This window comes from Leopardus geoffroyi, chromosome D1 (genome assembly GCF_018350155.1).
Source record: "Leopardus geoffroyi isolate Oge1 chromosome D1, O.geoffroyi_Oge1_pat1.0, whole genome shotgun sequence".
NCBI lineage: Eukaryota > Metazoa > Chordata > Mammalia > Carnivora > Felidae > Leopardus > Leopardus geoffroyi.
Genome location: NC_059329.1, coordinates 551,849 through 566,538, shown reverse-complemented (window position 1 = coordinate 566,538; position 14,690 = coordinate 551,849). Strand labels below are relative to the sequence as shown.

At 39.4% G+C, this 14,690-nt stretch overlaps 1 protein-coding gene across 6 annotated transcripts in view; it reads right to left on the bottom strand.

Annotated features, from left to right (window-relative positions):
- The window catches only part of CEP126 (centrosomal protein 126), a 102,574-nt gene that overhangs the window by 39,264 nt on the left and 48,620 nt on the right, over window positions 1–14,690 (bottom strand). For 5 of the 6 annotated variants that reach the window (XM_045486571.1, XM_045486573.1, XM_045486575.1 and 2 more), the window contains exons 5-6: window positions 8,600–8,798; window positions 2,717–4,853 (exon numbers count right to left, since the gene is read on the bottom strand). In XM_045486571.1, coding sequence (XP_045342527.1) covers window positions 2,717–4,853; window positions 8,600–8,798 — 2,336 coding nt within the window. Of the gene's footprint in view, window positions 1–2,716; window positions 4,854–8,599; window positions 8,799–9,930; window positions 10,045–14,690 lie in introns of those variants that run through there. The other variant, XM_045486577.1, reaches the window with a different exon arrangement.

Genomic DNA, 14,690 nt, shown 5'->3' with positions numbered 1-14,690 from the left:
TTTTCTGAGTATGATTACGTACGAAGAACATACAACAGTTTGAGTATTTGTATCTCTTTAAAAACAGGCTTGCCTGATAAAAAATTTTTTTAAAAAGGAGTACCTGGCTGACTCAGTCAATAGGGCATTGACTTGATCTCCAGGTCAAGAAAAATTAAAAAGAAATATTAAAAGCAGGACTAAAAATGGGGTGCCTGGGTGGCTCAGTTGGTTAAGTGTCTGACTTCAGCTCAGGTCATGATCTCACGGTTCGTGGGTTCGAGCTACACGTCAGACTCTGTGCTGACAGTTTGAAGCCTGGAGCCTGTTTCAGATTCTGTGTCTCCCTCTCTCTCTGCCCCTCACCTTCTTGCACTCTGTCTCTCTCTCTCTCTCTCTCTCTGTCAAAAATAAATAAACATTAAAAAATATTAAAAAAAAAAAGCAGGACTAAAACTGTTAAAATTCATTATATTTTCCAGTGTTCCTGCTCAACTACCCCGAAGAACTACCTCTACGATTAAATGTTAGAAACATATTGACTTCTCCAGATGAACATACATTATATTCATTCATCTGAGAATGAGAACATCATTTTAATATGCTACTCTTCCATGCTTAAGTTGTTGGGAAATTATGTTTCCTTACATTTTTCCTGATCAGCTCAGGCTCTGAAAGATGATGTTTGCTTAATACCTACATTTATTATACAGTTTTAGTACAAAACGCCTGGGACTTGGAGCCACAGGTATTTGGAGTGAAATGCTAACTTTGGTATTTATTAGCTTTTGACCTTGGGCAATTCAATTTCCTTTTTGCAAAATGGGGTTTTAAAAAATACTTATTTATCAGGCTTGTTGTGAGGCTTAAATGAGACACGAAGTGTACACTTAGCACTGTAACTGGCACAGACTAGGAACTCAAAAAGGTAACCACTATAATTAATTTATCATTCCTTTAGAATATCCAATCTATATAAAGCTTTCATCTTTTTTGGGGGGGAGAAGTAGGGTGAAAACTAAAGTCGCATTGTATAATGACTAGATAAAAAGAGAATCAAATCTTTAGTGAGGAAAATAAATTTTTTTTCAACGTTTTTTTTTTTTTTTTTTTTTTTTTATTTTATTTTTGGGACAGAGAGAGACAGAGCATGAATGGGGGAGGGGCAGAGAGAGAGGGAGACACAGAATCGGAAACAGGCTCCAGGCTCCGAGCCATCAGCCCAGAGCCTGACGCAGGGCTCGAAGTCATGGACCGCGAGATCGTGACCTGGCTGAAGTCGGACGCTTAACCGACTGCGCCACCCAGGCGCCCCGAGTGAGGAAAATAATTTAAAAGAATGTAGGTTTTTGCCAAGAACCACACTCTGAACTACACAGAACACACTGGGGGTCACCAGAGGGGAAGTGAGGGTGAGGGTTGGGGCAACAGGGGATAGGAATGAAGGAGGGCACTTGTCCTGATGAGAAGAAAATAAAATGAAAAAAAACAATTTACATTTTTATAGATAACTACTGAAGATTTTTAGATCGGAGTCTTTGCATTTAGCTGATATGACTTGTGTCCATCAATTTAAGAAGAATTTGGGTGATGACCAAGCACCATGTAATGAATTACAATAAAAGCCCTCTGTCCTTAAAATCTCACAGTCTAATTATAGAGAGTTTGAATATTAAAATTTAAACTGACTCCCTCTTTACATCATCTTAGTATTTAGTCATACCTTTGGGAAAAGGAAAGAATTGCTTTTCTGACTTTTTCCCAAGTCCTATCTATTTCTCAATAGGCAACTGATTACTACTGGTAGGCAAATTTATGGGCTTCTAGTCCATTCCTCCAGAGGAAAAGAGCTTCAGCAGGAGTTAACCAGCTACTAAGGGTGATGGCATTTTATAGGGAACTGGTTTTCAAAAATGTATAAAGGAATGCTATCATTCCCCCGTACGTAACCCAGCATACGTAACATCTAAAATAGAGCAGCCGCTCTTTTGGAAAGGGAGCGGGAAGGGCAAACGCCACCTATGATTAGCTTGTAACTATTCAACTTAACGTGTCAAAGAAAAATGAAAGAAAGTATTATAACCACGTTTACTTACCTATTTGGAATAATTAATTAAAAATATTTTTCACTGTGCTTATTTTGACAGAAATTTTGACTACAATACTGGGGTGATGTAATGACAGAAAGATATGGGATAAGAATTGGACCCTGTTCTTTGTTTTTCCTCTTTTAAACTAACAAGAAAAGTCACAGAAAAAAATGGAGGCTGGGAAAAGTTTCTAATTTTAGTTGAGCAAAGGTTGGGTCATTCTCTTAAAAGCTTCAGCTAGATAGACAAGGATAGAATATTACAGGAGATTAGTAATTTGTATTTACTTTGAAACATTTTTCTTAAAAATGTTTATTTTTGAGAGAGACAGCATGAGTAGGGGAGGGGCAGAGAGAGAGAGAGGGAGACACAGAATCTGAAGCAGGCTCCAGGCTCCGAGATGTCACCACAGAGCCCGCCATGGGGCTTGAACCCACAGACCGTGAGATTATGACCTGAGCTGAAGTCAGATGCTTAACTGAATGAACCACCCAGGTGCCTCATGAGATTAGTTATTTTTATAAGGCTAAGTTATTACTTAATATTATATCTATAGGGTGTACACAGCCATACCTCAATGAGAAAATTTTCACATGAATTTAAAAGCTGTATGCTTTATCTATAAAAATATCTAAGTTTTCTCTTACCAGCAGCCTTTTCATTTTGACCCAGGATATTATTTCGTCTTTTCCACAAGGGAACAGATTCTTCTTTAGTAGTTCTAAGAGTCACAGCGTGATGACTTTCTTCATAAACAGGACATCTGTGGGTGCCGTGAAACACCCCACCTTGCTGGGCAACCGTTTGCGTGCCGTTTGAAAGATGTATTTTTGCTAAAGTTCGGCACTCAGGAGAACAGCATGGCAGAGAAGGCATCGTAGCGGCTAATTCAGAGCAAACATCTGAGGGCGGAAAACTACTTTCTCGATTCCATTCATTTAACCTGTGTTCTGTCGGAAGCACAGGTCGTGAATTAAAATAGTTCTGTGTCATGACGTTTTGAGAATTTTCAAGCGTTCCTGATGGACACTGAGACACCTGTGTATCTTTACCAGCCCTCGTATGCGACGGAGACTTAGGGGGAGGATGAGGCACAGTCAGTCTACCCCGAGCTGGTAAAAATGTGTCGGCTTTGCTTGCGGACTGTGGCTGAACGACAGTGCCTTTTCTGCTGGTCCACGCAGAGTGTGCCTGGGCTTGAGCGCATCTCGTTCTCCTCACGACTTTTGCGCCACCTCTTCGTGGGTGAGCTCTCTGAGCTTTAGAATTACCACTAGGTAAAGGGGCTTGGCTCTCCTCTTTTTCTGAGGCTGGCCACGCTTGTTTAGCAACATCATAACCTGAAGGCATGAGACAGCTCCGAGGCACACGGTCTGTTCCAGGTTCTCCTAAAGCAGCGGCATTTTCAGAGACAGAGCCCTCCGTGGGCTTCGTTCCCTCAGCAGAATTCACAGGACAGGCAGGAGCGTTAGTGATGTTGCTGGCAGCACCACTTTTAGTCTGAACGTGGAATGGTTGAGACCACTGTTGAGATAGTTCTGTTCTCTTCTTCAATGAATGAGTATCCGCAGCAGTTTTTTCTATATCTCCAGTTTCATCAAACCACCTCAGTTTTTTAATAGTCTTTGGTATTTCTGTACCTTTTTCTTTTGTTAATTCAATACTATCTCTGATAGCTGCGGCTCTTTGATTTCCGAACTTAAAGCTTCGGTTTATAACTAGTGCCTTAAAACAATCGTGTTCGTATTTAGATTCTTTTTTTAAAATACTTTTAAGAAACCTTACACCGTTTCTCTCATGAATGTTGTATCTCATTTTCTTGTGCTGACCGACTAAGTCACAGTTAGAGATTACGTTAGACGCTGATGTTGATGTTTCCGCTATTTTTTGTTTTCTATCTTTTGAATCAGAGTTGTGAGGTATATAGGCAACTTGAAAATCATCTGAAAACAAAGGCCAGTCTTCCTTATTACAATTAAAATATTTTATCTTCTCATCTGTTACATTTTTCAATTCTCCTAACTCATCAGAACACTGCACAGGGTCGATTTCTTTTATATGTAGGCTGCTGTCTGGTAGGGGCCTAGCTGATTGCATATTAGGCAAAAACAAAGGTGTCGCCGTGGGTACAAATGAAGCAGGAACTGAAGTAGTTCTATTTTCCTGTATTAGTTCGGAATTTTTCCCTTGGTCTGTAGATGCAGCCGTTTCCGGCGTTAGGGAGTCTGGAGTGGCGCGGTGAGAGAACCTGCTGAACTTAAATGCCGGGCTCTCAGTAACAGAGGGTCTCTCTCTTCCGGACACTCCAGGAGAGGACTGAGTTGTTCTCACAGCGCTGGTTTTGGAGACCTCTTTGTTTTTTCCATCTTGTACACATACGGGAGGACTATACACAAAGGTTATTGAATTATTAGCAGTATTTGCGACTCTTTCCACAGGTGGATTTTGTTCTGTACCGTTAAAACGTTCACAAGAAGATAGAACATTAGGTTTACTTAAAATATCTGAGAAAGGAGTGACAGTCCGAGTATCTGGATCATGTACATTTATGAGCCAATTATTTATATGTTGAGTTTTAGAGAGTGACAGTTTATCTTCATCAAAGCAGCTTAGATTTGTTGATTGTAGATTTACTGACTTGAGAGAAACAGAATTTTGCTGGTTTGATGTGGAAAGCTCCTTGTTAATTGTTAAATATATTTCTTCATGTTCCCCAGCCTCGAGACTGTCTATACTTGAGAGGGTTTCAGAGTTTGTTATTTGATTAACTTCATCACAAAATTTCTGAAAGAAAAAAAAAACCCATTGTTCCATAGCTTAGAACTTTTCAAATGCCAAAATTAATGATTCAACACCCCACTGTTACTGAGACCTATTGTCCTTGGCATATAAAATAATGACTACAAACACTGTAAGTATATAAATAGTCTATATCCCTGGAGTAGTCCTCAGAGTGAAAAAGAGGGAGCCAACAAAGACTGACAATAAAGTGTGTTTGCTTTAATTTCTACACCTGAACTAACTACCTAATTATTCTAGTCACAGTTCTAGCTTAGAAAATAATTTTGCTATTGCTATTCCATTTGGAGTATTGAGTTTCTTGAAAGTTTCATAACAGCAAGTGAAAATTCTGAAAAATAGTTATTTACAAATGGCATTTTTTCCCCTGAAACCTTCACTGGATTTGCATGAGATCCCTAAAGTTCTGTGACCCTAACGTGAGCTTCCTGTAGGTAGGGCTACATCTTTGTATAACAGTTAATCTTGTGGCCTATACAGTCGAGTTCTCCACTCCGGCTGCATAGTGCAATCACATGAGGAGCTTCGTAGAAATAACTAGGCCTGGGTCCTGCTGCTTTAAGACTGGTATGGGGTTCATGTATTGGTATTTTTGTTTTAAAGTTCCCCAGGGAATTCCAATGTGGATGTAGAATTGAGAATTCTGGATTTTAATGACTCCTTTTCTGAGACTTAAAACAGTAATAATTTCTATGAATTTCATAGACATTCTCATCACTATTTCAATGAAATTTCATGGAACTTATCAGTCTTTAATAAAATTTCATGATTACTTCAAAGTATGGTATATGTTTAAGGATATTTCTAATTTCTCACATATACCTACAACGTACTGATCTGTATCACATATCAATAAATATATTCAAGAGGATTTTAGATTGTAAATCCTAGTCAAAAAGTTAAATGGACTCAAAAGGAAATTATTGTCCTCAAAGATTTTTCATGAATTCTAGAAAATTTAAATATTCTGATCCTAAACAAAAATATACTATTTTTCTAGCTCATTAAATAAATGAAGAAACCCAGGAAACTGATTACAGAATAAAAATATTTTAGTTTGTATAGTTGATGCTTATTGATATATTATCATGAAGTAAGTTTTGAAAAAGATTCATGAGAGTTTGATATTCCTAGCGTTTACCACCTACTTCTCACATCCTTCAGGACTATGGGTCTTTTTAAAGCGATGGTCGGTCACTAGCCTAATCGGGAGAACAAAAGAGAGCTTAGGTCCTTCACTGCCTGTTTCTGCAGATGAGCTGTTTTAATAGATAATGATAAGGAAACCCAGGAGGGCTTCCTTTGAGTTTACATGTAATAAGATGTAGAAATCTGGGTTTGAGGGTCTTTCTAGATGTATGTGTGATATTCATGGCTCTAAGATTTCTGTTGTCATAGGTCTCTGATGGCCTCATATCCCAAAGCACCTGGAAAGAAGTTTAGTAATTTCTGATTTCACTAAACTATTTTTTCCCCCAGATTTTTTCTCATACCTATGAAATGAAACCTATGATCAGCTTCAACTTCTGCTTGTAAGTTACTGATGTAACTGTACTAATTTATTGTTGTCTTTCAGTATTTCTGTGTTTTAGTTTTAAAATCAACCTCATTGAGGTAAACTTATCTACTAAATGCATTTTAAATGTATATAGTTTGATGGATTTTGACGAATTATTCACCCAGACCCACCATACCTAACATGAAAGTCCGTACCTGTCCACCACTAATCACCATTAATCTGCTGTCACTACAGAACTGAGTTCTCATCTGGTATCATTTTCCTTCTGCCTGAAAAACTTCCAGGGGCATTTCTTCTAGCTCAGATGCTGGTGTAGCACAGTGGTGTTCAGCTTGTTTAAGATGCCTATTTTGCCTTTGTTCTAGAAGGATACTGTTAGCTGGATACGGGATTCTAGGTTGGAAGTTTTCTGTTCTTTCTCAGAACTTTAAAAATGCTTTGCTGCCTTCTGTCCTGCAGTTAATGTGGTCTGTCTTGTCTTTGTTCACCCACATGTGTACGTGGATCTTTTTCTCTCTCTAGGTAAATTTTTCAAAATAATTTTTTAAATGGGTACAGTTGACACACACAATGCTACATTAGTTTCAGGTGTACAACACAGTCCACAAATCTGTATTTGATGCCGCGCTCACCACCAGCGTGGCCGCCCCAGTCCCCACACAAAGCTATCACACCACTGACTACATTCCCTGTGTTGTGTAGCTGCACTCAATGTTGATGCGCCTTTGCAGGGTGTGTGTGAGTGTGTACACGTGTGCATACTTCTCCTTTGGGGAGCTTGCTGAGCTATTTGGATCTGAGGATTTACAGTTTTGCCAACTTTGAGACATTTTCAGCCATTATTTCTTTTAATACTCTGGGATTTTAATTAAATGTATGTTAGACTGCTTGATGTCATCTCAAGATTCTGTTCATTTTTTTCCCGTCTTTTTTCTTACAATGCTTCGATATGGATCATTTCTACTGCCATGTATTCAAGGCCACTGATTTTTTTTTTTTTTTTTTTTTTTTTTTTTTTGGTCTGTAATGCTTGCACTGTTAAGTCCACCCAGTGAAATTTTCATTTCAAATATTTTTCAGATCTAGAAGGTCTATTTGGTTCTTTAAAAAATATCTTTTTCCAACAGAATCATTTTTACTTTAATTCCCTAAAAATATTTACAAAAACGGTTTTAAATTCCCTGCCTGTTAATCTTTCATCTCTGCCCTCTGTGTAACTGATTATATTGACTAATTTCTCTCCTGGTTATGGGCCCTATTTTTTTTTTTTTTTTTTTTTTTTTTTTTTTACGTGTCTGGTAAGTTTTGATGGAATATTGGACATCATGGACCTTATGTTGTCTGACTAGATTTTAGTCTTTAAGAGACAGAGAGTGGGTTAGCTGTGGATTTTTTTGAGGCTCGTCCAGAGAATATGTCCAGGTAAAAAGCCTAAGTGAGTATAGGGCTCCTCTCATTTGTTCACCTGTTTTTGAGATCACAGCTGATAGTGCCTGTTGGCTAATGTCTAGACACAGCTGTTTCAGATACTTTATTCAGAATTCTGGTTGTTTACAGCAGGAAGGCATTTCATCATAGCCAGAAGTCTCCTGCTTTGCTATTTTTTAGCTTTGTCACAATTGGTTAGTTATTGGATAAATCAGGCCAAGGTTATGAATTTAATCTTGATACCAGCCTATTAAGAACCTCATAAAGGTGTGTAGTTACTCATGAAAAATAAAGTGCGCAAACATTTCAAGAAAATGAGCTGAAACTCATACTCATTTGTGGGGAAAGAAAACAAAGTGAATGCCTGATCAGAGAGCTAGAACAGAAATGCCATTTCTAGCTAATTGCGACATATTTTCATTAAGAACCTAATGTCCACATGTATTATAAATTTTAAGGATGCTTTTTATAATCCAGTGTCTAACAATGATACTTATGTTACATTTTACTTAAAATAGCTTTCATTTTTGATCAGAAAATAACATTCATAAAGCATATTTTTCCAAATATGAGAGACGGCAAAAGAATAGAGAAAGCAGAGTGAAAAGTGAGCAAAAGGTAGAAAAATCTAAAAAATTACTTCTGCAGTATCTGTGATGAATTTGTGTTGATTCATCCACGTGCTATCCTCGGTGAATGGCATACTTTTCTTTAGTGTAGAATATGCAGAGATGGGACAGAATTATTACTAGATATTAAAATATTAACATTTATAGTTTCATACTTGCAAACTGCTTAGATGCTGATCTTCTAGGAGTTTCTGAGTTTCTTCCAGTTTAAGCTGAAACGCATCTTTGTTAGTAGCCAAGTTTGCCCTGTTGTTTTCCTTCATTTCTTTATCACAATTGATTTTGGATAAGAGATGTTTCTGATGCTTGTGACCATTTTTTGACAATGATGAAGGCAAGGCATTATCTATAGCTCTGTGAACCATACACAAAAAATATTTAGTACATTTAAATAAAGTTAGTTTCTCTCTATATATAAATGACACATTTATGTTTGGTGTGTGTGTGTGTGTGTTCAGATCATCACATGTAAGGATACTGGAAGGGGAATTTAAGGCAGTCAACAGAATAAAATGGGTGTGGGATTATAGTGCCAATAAAGTACTCCACCTTGACGTGGGAATACCCCATTATTCACGGCTTTGATTATTAAATGCTATTCCTCTATTGTTCGGGATAGAGGTAGAAGGAATTCCTATAGATATGTAGAGTCAGCCCTTAGTTCTTTAAGAGCATTCCTATCTGGATAAGAATATGCTGTATTACCCTTAGTTCTGAGTCAATGTGATAGCTGGTAGGTATTCCTATAACCCAAATAAAGTTGGTTGAGGATTCAAGCAGACAGAAAATATGAAAATTGCCTGTCAGGGGAGGCAGGAATTTCCATCCTACTTTACTAGGCTTGGGAGCCTGGGTCTTACTTAAGGGAGGACAGTATACACACTTGTTTACAAATGTAAACATGGTTTTCACGCCACAGAAAAGGTATCTTTAGTACAGGGTCTACTTCTAGTGTGCGAGTGCACCCACAAATTATTAGTGGGTGACATCACCTTCTATGAAAATTCTGCATCTTCTGGAAACTTACAGCATGTTCGATTTCAGCATAGGCACACAGTGAAAAGCAAAGAACAAAGGAGCAGTGTTTCAGGGGGATGGGGAGGAGGTATATCAAAGAGCTGACTGCTGCTGCATTATAGCCAGTGGAATGGACCCCAAGGGCTTTATTCCCAATTCACTTGCATTATTCCCCATTGAGTGAGGATAAAAATGTTTGGAGGACACACGGCCACATGTACCATATACCTATCTCCAATACGCATATATGTCTTTATTTGGACAAATGGAATAGTCAGGGCCTAGATTCCTGACTACCCTCTTGTGACCACAGGGAGGGTATTTAATGCAAGCCCCTGAGCACTGGGAGTATGTTTCTCTCTCTTCCTTGTAGACTTCCTACTCTTACAGATTCCTTCCCCTTCAGTCACCCTTCCCAAACAGAATGTTGCTAAATCTACAAAATGTCTGATAAACTCAATTTATTTACCTTTAAAGTTGACGTCTCTCAACTTTTTCTTCTCTATTTCTTTCTTCTCTATTCCACTTGCTTCTCTTCTCTTCTCTACTTTCTTCCCCCAGGGAGGAGGGTTGAGGGGATGAACAGGAATAAAAGGAGATGGGGAGGCAGGAAGAGAGGGAGAGTAAAGCACGGGCGGAAAGGAGGAAGAAACAGGACAGGCTGGAAAGGGAAAATTTAAACATGTTGGAGGCAAATATGGTGAGGGAGCTGAATGCAGAGGTGAGGAAAAAAGAGGGGTGGATGAAGGGGGTAAGGATGGAGAAGTGGGAGAGGAGAGGAAGGGAGAGGACAGACCGGATGGAGAGGATGTGGAAGTGGAAGGTGATGGAGACAAAGAGGAGCAGGGAGAGTGACAGGGAGGCAGATGGCAGGGGACTGAGGCCAGAGGATGGTCTACAAAGGCCTGGGACAGATCTGACAATGTTGTGGTTTGTGGAACAGACCGCTGGGCTGACCGGAAAGGATCTAAGATAGTGGGATGTGCAGGCACCAGACTGGTGTCAGGGAGAGTGGGGGCTGGCGGATGAGGGAGGCGACTGGGTAAACAGGAAGGCTTCAGAGCAGGGAGAGCTTCCATGGGGACTGGGGATACAACCAGTCGAGCTGGAAGGGAACGGCGAACAAGGGCAGGCATTAGAGTGGCTGGAGTACAATGCTGTGGGGGGCAGTGTCTGGGTCTGAAAGTTCTGTAGAATAACTGGCGCTGTGAGTCAGGATCAGGGATGACCACAGAACTTCGGGGTGGGTGGGGCACACGGTCAGGTTGGCCAGAAGGCATTGGGGCTGGTAGACGGGGGAAGCTGCTAGAAAAGCTGGTGGTTACTGGGGCTGGGGGGTGAGGAAGATACGTGACCGGGGAGGACAGTATTGGGGCTGGTAAAAAGGTCTTTGGAGGAACAGAGGGGACAGCCAGGCGGACAGGCAGGGCTTGGGCCTGGTGGGGGGTAGAAAGAGTGGGACAGCTAGGGAGGATCTGGGAACGGTGGGATAGCAGTGGGGCCCGCACAGGAGACAGCTGAACAGGTAAGCAGGGATAAGGTGTGGGAACAGCTGGACAGGCAGGAATGGATCTGCACAGGTGGAAAAGCATTTGGACAGGCAGGTAGAGAGACAGCCTCATTAAGATGTTTTTTGTTGTTGGCGTTCATTAGGCTGTCTCTAGGCTCTTGATTCGTATCATATTTTGGTCCTGAGGGTCCATGCATGACACTCTTCTCATCACCCAGCGCCCTCGCACATGTGGGGAGAGCTGTGTGTAGTTTATTCACGACCCCTTTTCTCTTTCCTCGAAAGAGTACTTTCACCTCTTGGAGGCCTGACAGTCAACTGGATAATGAACATGGGCTAGAAAAATCTGATTTACATTACTGGTGTGGAAGGAAAACAGAGGTCCAGGGGACCACGGCTGGGCTGTGGCCAGATTTCTCAGGGTTGCATGTGGCTCAGGATCCCCTGTCTCACCACAAATACATGGATATTGGAGATAGATATCTAACATCATCATTTTAAAGTATAAAACTTTAATTTGGGGGAAATACAGCTTCTTTTACCTTATATCTACCAGAAGGGTGAAGTAAGTTATCCTTGTGATAAAGATTTGCTCATGATGGAAGGCTGATTACTTGTATTTTTAATGTTAGTTCCTTATTAATATTCTTATATCTCATTACTTCCTGAGCAACTTCTATTTTCATATGGATTTATTTCTCTGATTGTTCTTGATGCTTCAGCATTGAATGCCCTCCAGTTTTTCATACAATTTTTTTCCTTTAGATTATCACATTACCAACATCCTACTCTTATTATCTGCCACTAATATTTTCCATATTAGAACAATTGTGTTTGAGTACCAATAGAATCAATTTCCTTGGATGCTCCCTACTTCTTGGCATTACTTTATTCCTTAACACATTTTAGGTTTATATTCCACATGCAATGTATTTTTGATGTGACAATATTTGTAGCTTAATCATATTTTCAATAAATAGTACAAATAAGTATTTCTATTAATACCTGATCCTCAATATTCTGATATTTCATATTTGTATAGCACTTTATAATTTACAAAACATTTTCATACATATTATTTAATACCGTTATCTGTGGAGAAAAATTCACCTTTTTAATAAGTAAGCCATAGTGCTCTCTCTGTAAATTTGTTATATACAAATTATACAATTTCTCTGTATACATTTGTTATTTTCTAAATACATAACATTTATGTGTGTGTGTGAGTGCATATATATATATATATATATACATACGTATATATATATGTGTATGTATATATACATACATGGGTATAGATGTCATGAAGTCATGGTCAAAAGAATATATTACAATAGCATATGAAAATGATATACTCTAGTTTAGAATGGAGAGCACGTCTCATAAAACAAAGATGATGTGTGCTATTTAATGGTCCTAGCCCAGATTGGGTGTAGTGCTAGCTACGTTTGCTACAGGGAAATCAAAGTTATTCTGATACTTCATCTCTTCTAAGACTCTAAAGAACTGTACACTGTTGGGCAAAAAAGGTCTAGCCTTTCATTTCTAGTACTAAAGAGCCTTTTTTATTGAAAATATCTGATATCACAAAGGATAACAACTGATACGTGGAAAGAGAAAGCTGTAAGGAAAACCTGTATACAAAAATGCATATTACTTTTATACTAAATGATTGGGATTTTTTATTACTCTAAATTCCTCCTGGATCCTAAAAGCTCCTGTAAATGTCTGTCTGTCATCTTCCCCTTCCTGCCGAGTACTCTGAAAGTCTATTGCTGTCCCTGCCTCGACTCCCACTTGTCCCTCAGCCACTGCCAGCTGGCCTCCACCTCCGCTGGTCGGGGCCCAGCTCTCGCTCGTGATTGACGAACTGACCGAATAGCTGCAAACACGGACACTTCCCGACTGGAATCCCCTGGTCTTCATGCCATTGCTCTCCTGGTTATTTCCCTACGTCCCCGGGTGTTCCTTCTCACGTTCCCTCTTGAGCTTCTCTCTTTGCTTGTCCTTTATACACTGGATTATTTTATAGTAAACTTTAAAGAATTTATTTCAACTTCATTTTACTTACATTTCTTGGAATGGGAATATGTATATTATTCACCAATAAATGCTTACTGCTTTAAATTTACAATTACCTTATTTGCAGAAACTTAAAAATTATTCCAATTAAATGAAAAAAAAGTACAAAAAAAATTCTTTTGTTCTTACAATTCAAAATATATTTTAGAATAGCATTTTTACAGCAGCCAAAACTTGTAACCAAAACTTGTCAGCGGCTGTTTCCTAAGCTTAAAGCATTCTGATTTCATATCTTGATTATCAACAGCGGGGGAAGAAAGACCATAGCTTTTACACTGCACCTAGCACAGTCTCCCTTCTGGGCACTCACAGCTTGATCCTGGATTATTATTTTACTGTTCAAACACAGCCAATTGCTCAAACTTTCAAGAAAGTTTAGGCGCACCTGGGTGGCTCAGTCCATTAAGCGTCCCACTCCTGAGTTCAGCTCAGGTCATATTCTCATGGCTCACAAGATCGAGCCACAAGGTGGGCTCTGTGCTGACTGTGGAGCCTGCTTACGATTCTCTCTGTCCCTCCCCTGCTCGCTCTCACTCTCTTTTTCTACCCAGAAAAAAAAAATTTTTTTAAATAAATAAAGTTTAAAAGGACTTTTGGTACATATTACTGGTAATGCTTGCTAAGATTTAAGAACCCCCAAAATGGGAATCAGAAAATGACCCACAATTAAAAAAAATACCCTAAGGGACTGACTACTACACAGCGCAATCTGGTGTTCAATATCAATAGTGTTTTTGAATTAGATGGTATTTTTCACAAACCACCTCATTAAGTATCTGGTAAACACTTTGCCATTACAGTAAGTGTTGGGAGAATAAGTTCCAAAGAGAATTAATCTGATTTGCTTAACCTAACACTGCAAGACAAAATCGCCAGCATAACCAAGACTAGGAACGTATGCTGTGGGTCTGCACGCCCTTAGGGATGCTCATCTAGACTGGTACTTCGCTTCTAAAATCCAGAGAATGGCTAAACACTGAAATGGACTCTTGCTTTAAAAGCGATCTGTTGGGGTGCCAGGGAGGCTCAGTCGGTTAAGGGTCTGACTTTGGCTCAGGTCATGATCTCGCAGTCCATGAGTTTGAGCCCCGCGTCGGGCTCTGTGCTGAAAGCTTGGAGCTAGAACTTGCTTCAGACTCTGTGTCTCCCTCTCTCTCTGTCCCTCCCCTGCTCATGCTCTGTCTCTCTCAAAATAATAAACATAAAAAAAAAATGATTTGTTAAATGTGTTTGTAAAACTAAAAAAACTTTCCAAAAGGTCAAAAGAGATACAATTATTTTATCTCCTTACTCCAGGTAATTCTGTTAAAAAGATACAGTCTGAACTCTAATTTTAATTTATAAAGTTTTGATGTAAAAGCTAATGTATTGAAACCCAGTAAAGTTCTGAAACTTCACTTAAATTAAAAAAACAACTATGCATTTTGGTGAATTTTTACAAGCTGTACTCTTGACAGAAAGAATCACTTTTTTTATCTTGCTGGGATTTTTGAGAGTCACATGACCCACTCCCTTGCTTCTCCGTCCCTACCCTGCGTACGATCCAGGGGGCTGGTTGGATACACCACAGCTAGCTGACATCAAGCTACAGCTCTGGGTTTCCCTGAGTGTGGTGACTCGTGTACCCGGACACGTGT